This window comes from Oenanthe melanoleuca, chromosome 1A, assembly GCF_029582105.1.
Source record: "Oenanthe melanoleuca isolate GR-GAL-2019-014 chromosome 1A, OMel1.0, whole genome shotgun sequence".
NCBI classification, from domain to species: domain Eukaryota; kingdom Metazoa; phylum Chordata; class Aves; order Passeriformes; family Muscicapidae; genus Oenanthe; species Oenanthe melanoleuca.
The window spans coordinates 30,834,096-30,854,872 of NC_079334.1; the positions used below are offsets into that span (position 1 = coordinate 30,834,096).

Consider the following 20,777-nt stretch of genomic DNA (forward strand, 5'->3'; position numbering starts at 1 on the left):
CCATGGATCTGAAATGCCTGTTAGCTTGGCATGAAGCTCTTCATCCAAGGTCTCTTTGCACTCTGCCTAGAGCCGCTTCTATGAAGTCTGTGGGAAATCTGATGATTAAAGTTCAATTCATCACCGTCGCTGTTGGAAGCTGCCAGTGCACCTGGTCTGCCTCCCTTCTATGAAGGATTTGTTCACAAGGTCTCCAAACTATATTAACTCAGAAGGCAAAAGCAGTTCTGAGACTGGCAGCAGAGCTATTTATCCCTCCCACTACAGATCCTGTTTAGCTTGTATGATCTAATTGCATTAAACTGCAATATAACAGTTCAGATTTTAGGTAAAAACCATCTTCCTTCCTTACACGATCAACATCAATTAATGCAATTGATCAAGGTCAGACTATTCCATAAATAACACAGTCCACTCAACAGCAAAAATAATTTTAGTTCTTGCTGAAAATCAAACCAATGCAATCAAGACTACTGGGTTTTGAATTCATGAACAATTTTGGAGATATAAGCTGGGTGTCTGCTACTTAGTCTGACTGCAAAATCAAAGCAGAAGATAAAAAATTTTGGATGTATTTTGTCCACACACTGGATTCCTTCTGTTGTAAATAAATTATCAAAAAAGTATGTTTTGGATGCGACAATAGACGAAGACACAAAATATTAAAAGAAAAGACAAACAAATACAGCATTTTGTAAAGAATTTGTTTCACCTTATATCTGGTTATTCATCAAAATTTACTGAAGTTTGTTGTCCTTTTGTTTTTGTTTTTGTTTTTGTTTTTGTTTTTGTTTTTGTTTTTGTTTTTGTTTTTGTTTTTTAAATAATAAGCCAATTGTTGGTCACACATACCTAGCCATAGTTTTCTAAGCCTTCTCTACAAAACAAGTCATTTTATTGATCAGGAAGCTGGTGCCTGGTTGCTTATTGGAAAGTCTTAATGCAAATTTTATCTTAGCAACAAGTTAGTAGTATGGCCAGTGAAAACAAATTTTCTGGCATTTAATTTTCTAATCTATTTTATGTCATTTCCCAGGGGTACTGTGACTTTCACAGATGCATGGCTTTGTGCAAATGTCCAATTATATGGTAGAATCTCATGAGTTTGAGAGTTGCCCCTTAAAAGTTAGCGAACTTTCTATAAGGACTTTTTTCCTCTTCTGCAAAAGTTAAACCTAGTCTAAGTAGATGTTAAAGGACCCTACCATGCCATAAATTAAAAAAAAATAATAAAATAATAATATTAAAAGTATAATTAAAATATTTGGAACCCACGCTGCAAAAATATTTAATTTTTGATCTTGTCAGTGTCCCCCAAATTCATATCACTATGTAAGCTCTGTGAAACAATATGTAAGGATGCCAGGTAAAAGCATTTTCAATACTTGACATAGGTCCATTATATTCAACACCAAAAGTATCTCCTCAGAAGTGAATACTTATTACAAAAAATGTCACTCATTCCTAATCAGACAAAAATCTCTCAAGGTTGTGCATCTCTGGTAATGCTGCCTTCTGACAAGCCACAAACACTGTGACTCAAGAAGAGGATGGAGAATTATTGTCACAACTCAGTGCTTAGAGCCCCCTTTAGGGTTAAGGTTACACCAAATGATGGGTTGAAATTAGTCACACATATATGCAACTGCGTGGAGGCTCTTTGTTCTTTTCTAGTCGAGGGGTTTTGCTCCACATCAGGTTTACAAATAACTAAATTATTGTAGATGACAGTCCTCCACTGGGAGGAGTGTCTGAGGAGTGGCTGATCTGCCACAGAGCTGTGCTACAATTGAAGGGGACCTTGACAGGCTGGAGAATTGCACTGGCAGAAACCTTGGGTGTCAACAAGGAGTTTAAATATCCTGCACCAATAACAGCCCCTTAGACCAATATATGCTGGGGACCACCCAGCTGGGAAGCAGCTTAGCAGAAAAGGACCTGGCAGCCAGAGTCGACATGAATTTGAAGAAGAGCCAGTAATGTGCCCTTGAAGCAAAGACTGTGGGGAAATAACAGAAGATTGGCAAGGAGTATTGTAAACACACACTCAAGTGACTTACAGCTGGGGTGTCAAAAAACACATATATCATATTAATTGCTGTTTAGCCTTGTGTGTTTGACAAGCAGAACATCTGTGTTTAGATAATACAGGCCTGTGATAGGCTTAGAGACACCCTATCAAACATTCTGGAGATTTATTCTCTGCTGCAAGAAAGATCAAGCACAGTGGTAAACTGTGCCTGTGCAAATCCCTGATACACAGGCAAAACCAGCAGGTTCAGTGACCCTCCTCCATGAGCCAAGCTCTACAGTGCCTGCAGCTCTGCTTGTGTGCCTGGATGCTGCTTGGAGGGACCCCAGCTGGTGGAGTAACCAAAATAAATTACTCTGTGAATTTTTGTTGATATTTTTATGTTTGCTTCTGCATCCTGCCTGTGCTGACTCACATAAAGGTAAATGGTATCCCGGGCTCCTTAGACAAGCACTGCCAGCAGGTCAAGGGTTGTGCTGTACTCAGCACTGGTACTCTCTCCTGGAGTGTTGTACCCAGTTCCAGGCTCCCCAGAAAAGGAGAAACATGGATATGCCAAACAGGGTCCAAGGAAGGGCCCCAAGGATATTTAAGGGACTGAAGTGTCTTTGGTGTAGAAAAAGATTGAGATGCTGGGACAGTTGAGTCTGGAGAAGACAAGGCTCAGATGGAATCTTACACTGTATGTGAATACCTGAATAGACAATGCAAACAGAGCCAGCCACTGACAGGACAGAGCTAATGGGCACAAACTGAAACACAGGAGGTTCCCTCTGAACATCATTTGCTGTGAGGGTGCCTGAGCACTGGCACACGCTGCCCAGAGAGTGTGGACCTCACTCCTTGCCTGCATTCAAAGGCTGTCTGGACACAACCGAGGGCACCTGGTTCCAGGCAGTGCTGCACAGACATGGAGAGTGGAACAGATGATTTCTAAAGGTCCCTTCCAGCCTCAACCTTTCTGTGATTTTGCAGCTCTCTGAAACAGCCACTCACCTCTCTATTATGTGAGGCTACAGAGTGTGCTGACGAGAGCACCTTGAACAGATTCAGCCAGAATCAGATGAAATTCTTCATCAAGATCAGTCAGCTTTGGTCAAACACTTCTGTTCATTCTTTTTTTCCCAAAAAGATGTTTGCCTCTATCTCAGTGCAATTCTATTAAAACGGGGTTGTCCATGGCACTTGACAAGCTCTTAGCTCTAAGCCTTGAAGACTGTGGGACATTGAGGTATAAGTTAACACACAGAAAAGTGTTGCTGAGACATTAGCTCATATAGTCTGTGCTTTGTGTGAAGAGACTGAGGGCTGAGGTATCTTCACACCAGGATATCCTTCTAGTTTATTCTTGCTGGTGCCTAATAGACTCAAGGAATTTAGTATATCTGATAGACTGTAGCTTCTCATAATCCCAGTACTCTCATACTGTGTAAATGTACTGTGTGAGAGATGTTCATTAGCGTTTTATCTTCTGTTGAATCTGTCAATACTTGTGCCCATTGCATTCCTTTGTATTGTATTCCTTTCATTAATTGATGAGTCAATGGATAAAATCTGGGTATATATGTAACTTCATGTCTATCCTCATCTATCTAAAAATTCTCTTCTCTGAATGATGCCCAATGATATTTTTAATGCACAGGGTTTCTCCCTATATTTCTGATGCAGACTTATACCCAACTCCTGTATCTCTAAAAACTTCTGATCTCACTCTCCCTGGTTATCACAGTTATCTGTTTCTTCCCTCTTCATGCCCATGCTGCTTTATTTTACTTTCTACTTTGTCTCTGTGCAGCAGAAACTCAGGGTTATTTCGGGTTTCTTTGTTATTTTTTTCTTATCTTCCAGGCTTTTTCCACATGCCATTAACTCACTGTCTATATCATTTTTGTAAAATCCATATTTGACACTACAATTTACCTGAGAAAATATATCCAGTGTTATACAGCTATCCATCCAGTGATGGATTAGATAGTGCTTTACCATCTAAGTCAATGCAACTTCACACTTCTTAGTCATCTCTTCCCCTTGATTAGACTTGACTCTTCCATGCCAGAAGAAATGCTTTACATTTTGCTCAGTGTTACAGAGTTTTTTGACTCTATTTTATATCACTCTGAAGCTGTCAGACAGGAAAGACACTTCATCCACCAACACCTGCTTTGAATTTAAGCTCTTTGCCCATCCTTTTATCAGCTTCATTTTTGAACAATCTGCCTACTAACATTTTTTAACCTCCTGTATCTAGAATCCAGATTTCAGATGATATAATAATCTTTAAACCATTTATTTAAGCATGTGTAGCCACAAAATCTACTTATGGCCAGTTTAAAGCCTGAGCTCCTCTGGATTTGTTAGCCTCATTCTGAGTAAAACTTTCCTCCAAACTAGTTTTTATTCCCCTGCTGCCAGTGGCAGCTCACATCCTGCTTGTCAGCCTTAAACATTTTATATGTATATTCAGGCTTCCAGTAAGGCAGTGAATCTGCCTGGGAGTCTATCTGAGACCCATGGAATAGCCTACCCATTACAATTCTCTAGTATGTTACTCTCTATAGCTCAATTCTACATCACAGTTTAGGATTTGGGTTTTTAAATCTTGTATAAGAAAATCATTGGGGTTTTCCCTTTTTTTTTTTTTTTTTTGGAAGTGTTTCTCTTGTGACTTTATAAAGATAACTGAATGCAATCTTTGGGGTATTGTGTGCAGCCTTCCAAAAAGAAACCCCGAAAAACACACTGGAAAAGCATTAAGAGCTGCAAGCAAAGCAGTTCAGTAACAGTGGTAGAATGGTATATCACAAAACTGAGGACTGAGATGCCTACTTCTTGCAATAAAGTTCACAAGTGTTTTAATAATCCAACCGTATTATTTTTGTGTTATCTCATATAATAAATGTGGCAGTAGATCAGCTCTACCTCCAAGAATATGGACTCTACAGTGACAGATAAAGCTACATGCCTCCTTTGAAAATATTAAAATAATTCAGTTGCCATTTCTCACAGCCATCAATGCCTCTGTAAATAATAACTTTTTTGATCTGCTGGGGCACAATACAAATATACGAGGCCTTTTTATGTATCTGTCTATGGAGGAAATACGTAAGGAAAGTCAGTGATAATCTCTAAAAGCAGGAAAAAGCACAAATCCCCAGTATTATCAGAAAGTGAAGAAGAATTAGAATGGATAAATATAAAATGATTTACCAGAGTGAGTGTGTGTGAATGTTGCCTAGAAAAATTATTTTATGAATAACAAAAAGTCTTTCCTCTGAAAAGAAGGAAAATAAAGAAAAAATCATCTAGCTTTATGTAACTTTTTCCTCTTGGGAATAGCCATATTGAAATACAAATTCAAATATGTTTTAAAAATTTAAGAGACATAAATTTAAATATTTTAATTTCAATTTTTGGTTTTAAGAAATTGACTTATTATAAGGAATATTTCTGGATGGCCATTTAGAATTTACTTTAAAAAATGTTTAAATTCTTTTGAGTGCTGTAAATTCTGCAAGAGAAAACCTCTCATTATCCTGTCAAAATCAGCTCTTAACCTTTTACACAGATTTCACACCTTTGTAGATCCTATAAAGAACAGCATCTACACACTCTAAAGGTATCTCATTGCATTTTTTTGCTCACCATCTCTTCACTGTGTATTGTTTTAGAAAGTCAAAGGAGTTATAAATTCACATTACCATGTAAAACTGCACACATATATCTGATAGCAACACATATATGTACATAGAGATCTATGGTTTTACAAGTTCCCTCCCTAGAGACTGAGGAAAGCAATAAATCTGATTTAGGAAGGAAAAGATTTATAATTTATGCATGTTTATTAATTATTTTGTTTGACTGCTTAATGACAGCTTTATGAAACAAATTGCATTTATGCCATTCTGATAGCTACTTAATTGTGCATGAATAATGAAGGCATAAAATCTTCAAGGAAAGATGTGCCCTCGAAATTGAATTATGAATTGAAGCATTTTTTTTCAATATCGAAGTAAAAGATTTTTAATAATGGTGAATATTCTGCTCAAATGGTCTTAACATCAGAGGTCTCACTGTAGGAAATTCTGAGACTGTTGTTCAAAATATGAATGACATTAACTGATAAAAAAAAAAGGTAAGATTTACCTTTTTTTCTTTTTTCTCTCTGTGCAAATTTCACTTGAGTGGTGTTCCAAAATGCAGTCGTGGAACTGGATGCAGAGACGCAAGAGGAAGCAGCTCTAGGAAGATGCAAGGAATTCTGTATGTGATCTATGATCCTGGGCACATTCTTAGCTAGGGACTCACAATGTAAGGATCCAGCAGCACCTGCAGCTGAGCTCTGACTGGGGGGACAGTGTGAGCAGCAGGATGGGCACAGTGTGAGCAGCAGGATGGGCAAAATGCGACCAGCAGGATGGGCACAGTGTGAGCAGCAGGATGGGGACAGTGTGAGTAGCAGGATGGGGACAGTGTGAGCAGCAGGATGGGCACAGTGTGAGCAGCGGGATGGGCACAGTGTGAGCAGCAGGATGGGGCACAGTGTGACCAGCAGGATGGGCACAGTGTGAGCAGCAGGATGGGCACAGTGTGAGCAGCAGGATGAGGCACAGTGCGAGCAGCAGGATGGGCACAGTGTGAGCAGCAGGATGAGGCACAGTGTGAGCAACAGGATGGGCACAGTGTGAGCAGCAGGATGGGCACAGTGAGCAGCAGGATGGACACAGTGTGAGCAGCAGGATGGGGCACAGTGTGAGCAGCAGGATTGGGCACAGTGTGAGCAGCAGGATGAGGCACAGTGTGAGCAGCAGGATGGGCACAGTGTGAGCAGCAGGATGGGCACAGTGTGAGCAGCAGGATGAGGCACAGTGCGAGCAGCAGGATGGGCACAATGTGAGCAGCAGGATGGGGACAGTGTGAGCAGCAGGATGGGGCACAGTGTGAGCAGCAGGATGGGCACAGTGAGCAGCAGGATGGGCACAGTGTGAGCAGCAGGATGGGGCACAGTGCGAGCAGCAGGATGAGGCACAGTGCGAGCAGCAGGATGGGCACAATGTGAGCAGCAGGATGGGCACAATGTGAGCAGCAGGATGGGGACAGTGTGAGCAGCAGGATGGGGCACAGTGTGAGCAGCAGGATGGGCACAGTGAGCAGCAGGATGGGCACAGTGTGAGCAGCAGGATGGGGCACAGTGCGAGCAGCAGGATGGGCACAGTGTGAGCAGCAGGATGGGCACAATGTGAGCAGCAGGATGGGGAAAGTGTGAGCAGCAGGATGGGCACAGTGTGAGCAGCAGGATGAGGCACAGTGTGAGCAGCAGGATGGGGAAAGTGTGAGCAGCAGGATGGGCACAGTGTGAGCAGCAGGATGGGGAAAGTGTGAGCAGCAGGATGGGCACAGTGTGAGCAGCAGGATGGGCACAGTGAGCAGCAGGATGGGGCACAGTGTGAGCAGCAGGATGGGGCACAGTGAGCAGCAGGATGGGGCACAGTGTGAGCAGCAGGATGGGCACAATGTGAGCAGCAGGATGGGCACAATGTGAGCAGCAGGATGGGCACAGTGTGAGCAGCAGGATGGGCACAGTGTGAGCAGCAGGATGAGGCACAATGTGAGAGCAGGATGGGCACAGTGTGAGCAGCAGGATGGGGAAAATGTGAGCAGTGTCTGGAGCTGGCACTGGCGAGCCTGCTCTGCCACCTGGTGCCAGCAGTGCTGTCAGAGCCTGCTCCGGGACGGGTTGTGCCTACCAGGAGACCTGATGAAATAAAAATCCCCACTGGCACGGTGTTTTGCTTCCAGATGTTTCCACGTGCAAAATAGTGATGCAATGGCTTTGTGTGCAGCCCGCACAAGCAATGCAGGTGTTCTCTGCATGGTGGCTGCACTGTGCTCTTCTCTCTGTACATCAGTTTTAGCCATGACAGTCTCATGTTCCTCTAGCCCCAACTATGTTATTCCCTCTATGATTATTCCTAATCCACATAGGAATGATCTAATACAGCATGTTGAGGAAATAAAGTTCTAAGCCCCTTCTTCACCCTTGGGGACCACAGACAAGTGGCTCAGGGCATAGATGGGGGACCTGAGTAACACCACAGTCCAGCCAGCAAATATGTCACATACATTCATCCTGTAATTGAAAAAAAAACCACATTTATTTATTTCTAAGGTGTTTTTTTTTCTTTCTTTCTTTTAAACCCAAGGAAAATATAATACACTGACTGTGAGTGCAAGCACTCTAACCCAGACTAACTGCATTTTCAATAGTGAGGATAGTTAATGCCACTAATACGAGATGTGTCAGTATTTAATCCATCCAGGGAACCTCTGATTGCTTTTTAAAAGAGTCTAGTGGTTTGAAAATCAGTAGTTGTACCGGGAGAAGAAGAATGGAGGGAGCAGGGGAGGAGAAAAAAAATAATTAAATGAAAATGAAACCTAAATTGTATGTGTAACACACTCTTTTCTAAAGCAGGGGCAACCTTTCATTTCCACAAAGCCTGCTGGAATCCACCAACAGCTAGCAACCACTGTGCTGCCACAGGGAATTGCAGGGCTCTAGGGAGTCCTAGTGTTTAGAGATTCATATCCCTAACACCTCCTTCCTGAGGTTTATTTCCAATGTCCTTACATATTAAGAAAAATGAAATCCTTGATGTAACTTTAAAAAGATATCTACACTGGAGTTTTATGCTTCAGAATAATCAGGTTTCTGCAATTCAGCCCACCCTAAATAAAGATAGACAAAAATATATATTGTTACTGATTCCTTTCTTTTCTTCATGCAACTTGTAAATTAGTTTTATTCTCAACATAGTGAATATAAAAGCATTCTGTATCCAACCAGCCTCCATCTACTGCAGTTCATCTATAGATTCCTTGCAATTTCTAATTGCATTACTGATATTTGATATATTTACATCCTGTTTCTCTAGAGTCTAATGGACTCATATTTTATACTGTTAAATGTGTTTATTCAGTTTGGCAAAACAAATATACATTGGATTTTTGTCCTTGGTAGGTTTTTTGTTATTAGGACAGAAAATTTTCTATATCACATGACAAATCATTTATGGAACACCTAATATGGCCTACTTTGTATCAGTGTAAATGTTCAGCACTTTCAGAAATGAAGGAATTTAAGTACAGGGTTTAACCATTGCATGCATAATATTTTTTACTACTTCACACAGGTTAGCTTTAAAGTCTTCATTCTTATATAACTTCTATGTAAAAAAATCAGTTGAAAAATCATGAATTGCTGTGGAAAACAGTAAAAATATGAGTAAGAACATAATACATATATAAGAAGTTTATAGTGTGCTGTTTAGCTAATAATCCCTTAGAATTTGGGCAGTGAGATCTTTAATTTAGGCCCAATCTTGTTCAAACATACACAGTCCTACACAGGTTAGTGCTTACAATTTGGTGGACAAGAACAGCTTTCATCTTGTTTTACAGAGTAAAATTACCAAAATGAACATGCAACATTGTGATGTGACTAGACAGTCTTCTTTCTTCATCTTGAACAGAAATACAGAGGCTGCATGGTCTATGGGCCACACTTTTTTTATTGATCTAATCAGGTTGGTAAGGATTTACCAATATGCTCAGATGTGTCTGGTCTAAGGTAGACAACCCCCTTTCTTCTGAAGATGGAAATAGTGTCTCCACTGAGAGTTTTTCCATCCTAGTACAGAGGCCCAAGGCTAAGGGATGTTCTACAGTCTTGCTAGTTCTTTTTCACTTCAGGGAAGGTACCTTATTTCTTCCTGGAAGCTCTAGTATACAGAATTCTTCTATTGGTAACAACACTGAGTCATGCAATAATTTCCTCCTTGTCTGCTGACCTGGCCTGTCATTGGGAGGAGACACAGGCACATGGGGGAACAAGCTCAGCATCATCTCTAGCCACCAAGGTGGGATCTGACAGGCAGCACAGCAAACTGAACTGTTTAAACTGTCACTGCCACAGGGACATCATGAGCCCACTTTAAAATGGGTGTGACAGTGGGTATGTGTTTTTTCTTTACTGACACACACACAAAAAAAAAGAAGCTTAGTTTGTTGTGAGATTGTATATTAAACATGAAGATGACAATGAATAAATGAAATTAATGCTGCCTGAAAGTGCAGTCTATGTATGTTTGAAGGGATTTGATACATATGAAGGTAAGTTCAGCTGTTGTCATTCTTATCAGGTGGACCATTCTTGTAATACTGTGGTTTTATTCATAGGTGACACTACTGTATGCAGTTCTTCACGAGACACTACTTGAAATATTTTGATAAAATGAGATGCTTGCGGAAACGATCAGCAGTGTCGTTCTTGGGAATCCTTGTTGTTTGCTTGCTGTTCATGAACTTGTACATTGAGGACGGTTATGTTTTGGTAAGTTGAGAAGAAGTGATCCTGGAAAAGCAAAATAGCAAAATACCCCCAGTAAAACAGTAAATTGCTGAGGATAAACTACATCTGAACTATTTGTGTGAGCTAAGAGCTTGTTTTATAGTATACACTGCAAATCTCACCGCTGAATACTGCATTAAATGCTACCATAAAATAAAATTATAAAAGAAAATTTGCACCCATTCCATCTACTGTAAGCTCCTTGCATAAATAGTGATTTATTTTGTTTTTCTTACTTTTTGCAAGTCAGATTTTAGTCTAACAGGTTCAGTGCTACAGCATTAAAAATTAGACAAAATCTAATGTAAGCATATGATTTTGAAAAAAAATATGGAAATATTTATGTTAGGAATTTCAACAAATAATCTACTGACATAACATAACATACCTCTATGGTTTATTTGTAAACTAGGGGTGTTTCAGTCCTGAATGACAAGTGAGTCCTGGAGACAATTAATGGATTAATTTTCCAGTTCTTTGGAGATTGGATTGGTACCAGTAAAAGAACACAGTGGTTGAAAAACTGGATCTTGAAAATAGTAATATGACTAAACTGAATTTGTTATATTGTGATATGACTAGATAGTGCTGTCTTTATCTTGAATTGAACAGGGACAGTATGGATTTTCCAATATTTTGAAAGGTGAATTCTGATTTCACTTGCATCTGAAAAGAAACATAATAGTACATCAAAAGTATAATGCTCAAGTAGTAAAATCCTTACATTATTTATCAGAACCTATATATACATTCCTAATTATTTTAATTTAAAATATTATAATTATAAAATTACTTATAACAGTATTGTAAATATTTACAATATTAATATTATGCCAATAGTTTCTTAAGCCATTGAAAAGATAGCCCATGCTTGTACAATGTTACTCCATTAGAGACATTTCTTGGTTATGATTAAATTTGACCTGGCTTATCACTTTTTTTTTCCTAGTGGCATTTTCCCTAATGTATCTTCTCTGTTCACTAATTTCTTCAAAGTCCCCCAGATGTTTCTGAAAGTGCTTTTATTATCACTTCTAATGGTGTTCCTCTTGGCTTGTTTTAGAAATCTTTTCCTGTCCTATTTGCCAGCTCCCCAGATAGCTCCATATCTTATTCTTAATTTGCTCTTTCCTTCCAGCTCTTTTGTAAATTCACTCTCTTTCATTGCTTCTCTCATCACAGCTCTGGCATGTCTGCACTCGTGGAGCTCTCAGCCAAGTCTCTTGCCAAGTCTCCTGAGAGTTCATCCAGGTCTCTTGATACCTTTATGGTCCATCAAATGTTTTTCAAGTGTGTTAGGATGTTGACTTTTTAGCTTATTTATTTAGTTTTATTCTCAAATTTCCTGACCCAGTCTGACAGCTCCAAACACACCATGTCTGGTCTATTTTGTCTGCTGAGGTAAAAAATAAGCAATTTCAGAGAATGTCCAGAGAATGTCCAGAGAATCTCCTCACTTTTTTCTGCAGGGCATTTTCTGGAGAAGTGGCAAAATAGCTGCAGTGCATTGGGTAGAGGGTATGCAGTTATGGAGTGCTGATACATGTGTATTAGAAAAGCAGTTTAAGGTGCTTCATCTGCAGCATATGTACTACATTTGATCAAGCATTTTCAGGACATACTAAGCTAAAATATACCAGGTATCACAATATGCACAAGGGAATTTCATACCTATTCAGAGCTGATTGATTCAGAGTAGATTGTAAGTGAAGCATGTGTTCTGCACTCTTCTAAGAATACTAACCACTATTTTGGGCACTATGCAAAGAACAGCACTATGGTAGTTGATGCAGCATCCTTAGCAGAGCAGAGTAAAGGGCATAAAGGGGGGAGAACTCTGGCATTTCACTTGATGGCACCCACATGAAACTCCCAGCAAAAACTGAAATGTAAGTTAGAGGTTAGTTAATAGATGAAAGCCAAAACCATTGTAGAAAAAGCTAGAGAAGCAAACCAAGGAGAGTTAATCAAGCTTCTCAACTTCACTGACCTCTACATAGTAGTCAGAGATAGAAAAAACAGATTTGAATCTTCTGGAAAAAATAAAAAAAAAAAACCAGATTTCAGTTTGGCCCATCATTAAACAAAAGAATTAAATAGCAACTATTAAGAAGAAATATTAGCCACAAGAAATGTTTATTAAAGAGAGGGAGAAAAGGAAAATTTTTGTGGTCAGTTTAGATATTTTGCTTGTTAAAATCAAAATATTTTCTTCTGAAATTGTCTATTTTTAATGATTTTATGTAACAAAACCTTAGCAGAATAAATTTCCATTCCAAAACCTTATGAAACAAGGAATATTGGTGCTCCATTCTGGACTCCATGACACAATGTTTTGATATTAAAGAAAGGGTTTTGAAAAAATAGGAGTTTTGTACCAGCCTTTTTTCTTTTCCATCTGACATTTTTCATGGAAAATCTCCTGAAATTTTGGTGTATTTTTTTTCGAGATCATTGAGTTACATTTTAATCTTGAGCCTGATCATCAAACTTCATCTCATAATTTATGAACAAATGCAAAGCGGCACATAAGCACTAGAGAGAAATTACTCAAGAGACACTGAAGATCAAGAGAGCATAAAAGTGCAGGTAGATGCCCCTGGATGTCTGCCAAAGCTCTTTACTAAGCTCAGAAATGCATTATTTACTACTTCTATGCAAGAAACACAATGAACTATAAATGAATGCAAGATCAGTTTACGGAAATATTTCTTTGTGCTGAAAAATATAACTTTGACACATTTTTTAATATTTATGCCATTTAATATGTGTGCTGTTTACTGTTTCAGTGGTTGTTCTTCCTAGCAGCAGTGCTATCACTGCACAATGTTCCCATTTAATGACAGATCCAGAAGTTTTAGTGCATTAACATACTGCATATATCAGAAGAAAGAAACTCATTCATACATGTGCCTGTCATTGGACTAAAATCAAACCAGATAAATTAAATAAGCATTCCTGCTTTTAAATTCAGTCTTCACAAGCTGTTAGATATTTTCCTTTTTCTTGAGGACTAAGGAACAGAATTTCCCTGAGGCCCAAGTGACCTTATGGATAGGACACTACTGATGAAGCCACTCTTTCCCTTCTGCACTTTTACTATGACTAGGGAATCCTCTTGGAAGAAAAGGTCTGAAGAAGGAGGCAGGAAGAGGAGGCGTGGTGATAAATGCACTTTTTATTATGCCATCAAAGAGTGTTCTCCAAATTCAGAGAAACTTTTAATGTTTGCTTGATCATATGCATTTCTTTTCACTGCAAACCTGAGTCGAAGCTTCTCAGAAAATTATCATAATAAGCCAGATGCCAGGATTTAGATTTGTCTTTCCTTTGCAGCAGTTTTGGTAGATTTTTAATCACATTTTTTAAAAGTCTTCCCCATTTCTACGTGTGTAAAAATTATCTGTTGCTGAGTGATATTTTCTTAGCCCTCTTTTGAATACCTCAGCTTTTTTTGGCCAATAATTTAACGTTTACTACCTTTTCAAAGTTTTATACAAAGTATTTTTTTTTCCTTTTCCTTTTACTGTAATCTGAAGGTTTATGTTAGATTTTCTGTATCCAAAATGTATGATATTCAATATTGCTTGTTGGTTTGGGGGGGTTTTGTTTGTTTGGGTTTTTTTTTTTGTTTTAAATGAGGTGACATGAACATGCTTTCATGAAAGCTGAAACTGAAAAATGTTGTTCTTGGAAACCTGCTTGTCCGTGTTTCCTCTCTAGCTGGCATTCACAAATGTGTTTCTCTCTGTCTCTCTCTCTCTTTTTTGTTATTTTTGTTTTCCAACTAACAGGAAGGGGACAAGCAGTTAATCAGAGAAACAGCCACACACCAGCTCAACCCAGAGCGTTATGGTCACAGTTTTAAAGATTTGTCTAATTTCTCAGGATCTATAAACATTTCCTATCGCTACCTAGCTGGCACACCTTTGCCAAGGAAAAGTAAGTAACTGCAATTTGAGTGCTGCAAAATGCAGTAATTTTAAAAAGGTGTGAAATCCATATAGTCCCTGTGGGATTTCTGTGCAAGAGGGGCTGGGTTAAGCAGTGACAGTGTCCAGATAGTTAGTGGGACAGCTATCATAGACCATTCTTGAGTGGCTGCTAGTCCAAACCTACCCCACAGCCTGACTATCTTCTGACCAACTCCGTGACCAGCTTGTAGATATCCTGCAGGCAGCCCCTGGATGGTCTGTGTGAGCATAATTCCATGGATCTCCCCCCAGGCAAGAGGAAGGTGATTTAGAAAGCAGAATCAAGGCATGTGCTGGTGGTGCTCTGCAGCCATCCTCTGAGACCATACTGTCAATCTCTGTGTAACTGGTAAATCCAATCTTAAGTATGCTTGGCATCACATGGATACACCCTTCAGGTCCACTATTCTGCTGGCCCAGCAGCTGCAAATGGACCTCCTTGCTCCTTTGGCTGTGCTAAAAAGGGATCTGGACTGTGCTATTATCGGGACAGTAAAGGAGGACTCTTTTCTCACAGCCATCTGCAGATGGACTATGTAGTTATTTTTATTTCAGACGTAGTTCAAGACTTCCCTCTGAAAGTGAAATACAACCATACCTAGGCAGTTGTCCTCTGGGTTCCAAACCAACCATTTCCCATACAAACAAGGCTAGGAGGTCCAACCCCAGAAGCTAAAATAAAATAATTTGTAACTGTAGAAAGCTATAAAGTTTGTTCAAATTAGATTTGAAAAATCTGGGGCTCTGTAGGCAGCGTAAATGACTTCTGGGGATTGTACTTCCCTGTACAACTTCATTTTGAGCAAACTTAAACCTCAAGGGAAGCCCTGAATCACTATCAGAGCAGTCTTTTACAAATGACTATATTTTAAGAAAATTGGGGTAGGTTCAACTTAAGTACACCCTATCAATTACAAAGTCTTAACATTTTTTACATCAGAAGTTAGAAAAATAGAGATATATTACCAAATATCTGAAAAAAAAAATCCTGATTTGCTGGTAAAAATGCGATGGCAGTGACAACAAAACAGCAGAGATTAAATTTCTTGTTTTATAAGACATATCTCTGTCTAGAAACAATGTGACAGCATTCAAAATTTTTAGTACAAGCAAGTAGAAAAGTTCTATTATAAAATAATGTGTAAATGGTATTTTCCAAGAGGGTATTCCCTGTAAAATGTTTAATGAGTACTGGAAGAGGGTAAGAAGAAAAACTCCTAGCAAGGAAAAACTGGACAAATTCACCTAAAAAATGAACACCCTGAGAAATAATTATCCATGCAAAATTCATAAAACTGTAAAATTATGCATAGATGTAAGTCAACTTTCAGAGGGATTAAAATTATGCATTTGGTAGTTCCTTGCTTTCAAAATATGGTGTGAATAATCCCCTCATAATCCACTTTCTTTTACCAGATTTACAGCCATATCATTGTATATATGGTTTTGTCTACAAGGCATAAATGTACACACTGCTTTGCCATTTGCCCAAAGCACCCCAATGTGCTTGCAGTAAACAACTTGGTGATTAACACAGTAGTGTCCATACATCTATTTGCTTGCAGTATCATACTTCCTGATGAAAAGGCAATAAAGGTCTTTCATCTTTATTTGCAGTTTAATAAGTTCACATACCAAATTTCCCAGTCTTCGCCATTCATGAGGTTTATTTAATAGAAGCACAGCTCTGGAGAATATCTTTGTGGTAAAATTGCTTCCAATATCAGATACTCAGTTTCTGTTTGAATTGTCTTTTGTACAGGGTATCTTACAATTGGACTCTCCTCCGTAAAACGGAAAAAGGGAAACTACTTGCTTGAGACCATCAAGTCCATATTTGAGCAGTCAAGCTATGAGGAACTCAAAGAAATTGCAGTGGTAGTACAGCTGGCAGATTTTGACTCAGCCTGGTGTGAGGGGATGGTCCAGGATATTTCACAGAAATTTGCACACCATATAATTGCGGGCAGATTAATAGTTATTCACGTCCCTGAGGATTACTATCCTGTATTGGATGGCCTTAAGAGAAATTACAACGACCCTGAGGACCGTGTGAAGTTTCGATCAAAACAAAATGTAGATTATGCTTTCCTTCTAAACTTTTGTGCTAACCTTTCTGACTATTATGTGATGCTGGAAGACGACGTTCGCTGCTCAAAGAATTTTTTGACTGCTGTTAAGAAAGTAATTACCTCACGAGAAGGATCCTACTGGGTGACGTTGGAATTCTCCAAGCTGGGGTACATCGGAAAGCTTTACCATTCTCACGACCTACCACGCCTGGCCCATTTTCTCTTGATGTTTTACCAAGAAATGCCTTGTGATTGGCTGCTCATCCACTTTCGTGGGCTGTTAGCTCAAAAGGAAGTGATACGTTTTAAGCCATCTCTCTTCCAGCACATGGGATACTACTCATCTTACAAAGGAGCTGAAAATAAGTTAAAGGATGACGACTTTGAAGAGGAATCCTTTGATATCCCTGACAACCCACCTGCAAACTTGCACACCAATATGAATGTATTTGAAAACTATGAGGCAAGCAAGGCTTACAGCAGCATTGATGAGTACTTCTGGGGCAAGGCTCCTTCTACTGGAGACTTCTATGGGATTGTATTTGAAAAGCCCATTAAAATCAGCAAAATTAAAGTTGTCACTGGAACTGAAGATCGGCAAAATGACATTTTACATCATGGGGCCCTGGAAGTAGGTGAAAAGATTGTAGGCAGTAAAAAAGGAAGACAATGTACGACTTACTTGAGACTAGGGGAGTTCAAAAATGGGAATTTTGAAATAACAGATGTAGAGCACAAAGTTCTGTTTGATATTAACTGCATGAGAATACTTGTTACTAAAAGTCAAAAAGAATGGCTGATCATTAGGAGCATTAGTGTCTGGACTTCTCAAACACCAAACCAATAAAGCAAGGCCACCTGAGGAGGTAGAGAGTGCATACAATCAACTGGGTCACAACTGGTGCCACTCCCCAGAAAAACAGACACTTCCAGCTCTTCACTAGAGACACAGAATATCTGGGGAAATCACAAAACAAGTAAAAGCAATTTATTTTTTACCAGTTTGGTCAGGCAATATACAAACATTTATTTGTTGAAAATTTTCAATTTTATAGAAATCAAAAGGTTGTCAAACATCTCTTGAGATCTTTAAACCCTTTTTTATTATTATTATTTCTCTGTTAGAGAGATTTTGTGGACTATACAGAACAAAAAAAACACCATCTTATAATTGCCAAAAGATTTAAATCTATGACCATTATGTTGTGGAAAGAAATTGGATTGCACCTTATGCACATAAAAATTTAAAATCTTATGGTAGTATGCGTTTGTACTGTAGTTGGTAATGTGTTTCTTTTCCAGGCAGTTGTGACAAGGTGATCTGTCCTGAAACAGACAGTTTACTTTTGAGCACTGTAAGAAAATAATGTGGCTAGTCATTGCAACTTCTTGTCAAAAGGGAATGTATAAAATTATAAATCTGACTTGACAATTATGTAAAAAATAGATAATTGCATCTGTTATTCTGTCTCAACAAATATCCTTTGTTCTCTTTCCTGGGTCCTTTCACTGAAATGAGCACTATTTGGATTCTATATTACCCAAGGGACCAATTTGCTCTCCTTACTGGCTCAAATTGCCTCACACCAAGCAAGCCTTCATTGAGTACCAATGTCAGTATCAAACACAGGTACCTCAAGAGCAGCACTGTTCTCTTAGAGAGACATCTTAATAGATCTCAGCTTCAACATTTTCTGTTCCTTCATGGTATGGAGAACTCCCCCTGAGAAATTTGCAGATAGCTGGATACTACAGCGTGGTTCCCAAGGATTGTCACACCTTCCATATCTACATGTTCAGTTCATGCATGATGCAAATGCAAAGATTAATCAGTTGGGAGTGAATGTAATCTCCAGTCATTCTGGATGATCTGTAATCAATATAACAGACACAAAATGAAGAATCCTGATACAATGAGAAATTAATATGTTTCTGAATTAAGGGGTTTTTGGGGTGTTTTGGGTTTAAGTTTTCTAATTCTGATTTTATTAGCATTGTAGACATCTTCCCACTGTCTCTGATTATTTCTTATTATTCCTATTTCCTATATTTTGCCTGACTCTAGACAACAAGCAAAAAAGTTCCTGCAGTCCACATGACTTCAGTGTTAGTCTGGGCTTCTAGTGCATCACACAGGAGGCTGTATAGCATGTGATTTACACTGTATGAATACATTTAGATTAACAGAATCTATGGAGTTTTTTTCCTCTAATAAATTCCCTAGATTGTCTCAGTAGACACACTAAGAAATACATGAGTAGCAAGTGTTACAGAGATGAACATTGTATTGTCAATCTCATGAATACTGTGCTTATCTGATTGCATTAGGGGGTTTTAGTTAAACCTGGAAGGAAAGAATTAAATTTCAAGAATGATTGCACTGACAGAGTGAACTAGCTACTGGGTGAATACATACAAACCTAACATGGTTATTTCAGAAGGATAAATTATTTTTAAAATCTCCACAAAACATCAATACAATTGATTTTCCTGGTTCACAAATCTGGATAAATTTGGGTCCAGTTTTGGCAAACCACCCAATACAGGGGTAAGGTATATTGTGAAATAAATCTTCTGATATATTCTTCTACATAACTTAGAAAAACATCTTTTTCTCATTGAAAGTCTTTGCTTCTTTTTTCCTCAATACACTCCTAAATCTCTGTGGTTTTATATAAATATCATCAATAAAATAGACTAAAAGTGTCATATCTGTTTGAACTGAAAAGAAAAATTAAAACTCTTTAAAGAAAAGAAAAAAAAAGAAATACATGCTAATCTTAAATTCCTATAAATACTTATGAAGTAAGTAGTTCAAAAATAATGAGCTGGTAATTAGTTATTAGTCAATCCCCATTTTTTAAAATAAGATGTCATTCTTTTATCTTTCCTTTTATAAAATCACATAATGGTTCTGGTTTAAAAGAACCTTAAATATCATCTAGTTTCAACCCCCCTTCTATGGAGGGGTTGTCTTCCACTAGATCAGGTTGCACAGAGCCACATCCAGACCAGTATTGAACACCTCCAGGGATGGTCCATCCACAACTCCTCTGGACAACCTGTTCCATTGCCTTGTTGTCACACAGTAAAGAATTTCTTCCCAATATCTATTCTAAACCTACTTTCTTTCAGCTTCAAGCCATTCCCCCTTGTCCTGGCACTACATGCCTGGGTAAATATCCTTCTCCAGCACTCTTGTAAGCTCCCTGTAGCACCAGAGGGTGCTATAAGGTCTCCATGCAGCCTTCTGTTCTGCGCCTGAACAGCCCCAACTCTGAACCTTCACTCTTAGCAGAGGTGCTCCAGCCCTCTGATCATCTTTGTAGTTCTCCTCTGTATCCACTTGATCATTTGATCATTAACTTGTGATTCATTAACTTTCCTTGATCCCTAACTATTAGGGCCAAAACAAACATTGCTAGGTTAATCAACCAGGAACTTTTATTTTTATTCAGAAATTAAATACGTCTGAGCATTCTTCTAAATTAGAATTGAAAATATACTCAATCCCAAGATTTCAAAATACTCTTGTAATCAAAAAAATAGACAATGTGAATGGCTAGTACAAGTGAAACGCTCTCAACATAAGCCTAAGCAATCTAAATGGTATTTTTGAATTACAAGCTGAACAAAACTGGTTTCTTTTCAAAATAACACTGGTAATGAGTCTCATCTTTGGCCTAATGGCTTAGCAGCAAGATCTCTCATCTGGTTGTTACCAATCACAGGAGATCAAACCACAAATGCCCTCAGAGAAAGCTTTCCTTGGCTGTGACTACTGGTAAGTGCTAAAAATGAGAGGCAGGCACCATTCTTATTGTTGAATTTGGCCTAAGTTTGAAGAAATAATTAACACTACTCTTATTCCAGGAGATTCTAGAATTCAGTTGTGAATGTTTTGAGCACTCACTGTAGGGCATTGATCTTCTCCATCACTGGACACACATTTTATCCATCATATTCACATGAAAAATGTTACCAGGTTTTGGAAGAAAAACAAAGCCATAAAATCGATGATAATTGGTTTTCAGGAAGATTTCAAAAAGATTATTTGAAGATATGGTTTTTTTTTCATGTGCTAGGAAAGGTGATTTTCTTCAAGGACAAGGAAAATATTTAATCAAGATTTATATCTTCACTACTGCTTTACAAAGCTTGACTATTTTTTCTTCCACTAATTAGCAGTATTACAAAACTCTATTCTATGGTGTATACAGTTGATTCTGCTAGTGTGTGTTTCCTGGCTTCATTTATGGACTGAACATCAATATTTTCATACCAAAATGAAT

At 38.5% G+C, this 20,777-nt stretch overlaps 1 protein-coding gene across 2 annotated transcripts in view; it reads left to right on the top strand.

Moving 5' to 3' along the window:
• The window catches only part of MGAT4C (MGAT4 family member C), a 302,954-nt gene extending 283,723 nt beyond the window's left edge, over positions 1–19,231 (top strand). The window contains exons 5-7 of one of the 2 annotated variants that reach the window (XM_056515977.1): positions 10,268–10,421; positions 14,234–14,381; positions 16,176–19,231. In XM_056515977.1, coding sequence (XP_056371952.1) covers positions 10,281–10,421; positions 14,234–14,381; positions 16,176–17,332 — 1,446 coding nt within the window. In that variant the 5' untranslated portion in view covers positions 10,268–10,280 and the 3' untranslated portion in view covers positions 17,333–19,231. The remainder of the gene's footprint in view (positions 1–10,267; positions 10,422–14,233; positions 14,382–16,175) is intronic. The other variant, XM_056515971.1, reaches the window with a different exon arrangement.
• The last annotated feature ends 1,546 nt before the right edge of the window (positions 19,232–20,777 follow it).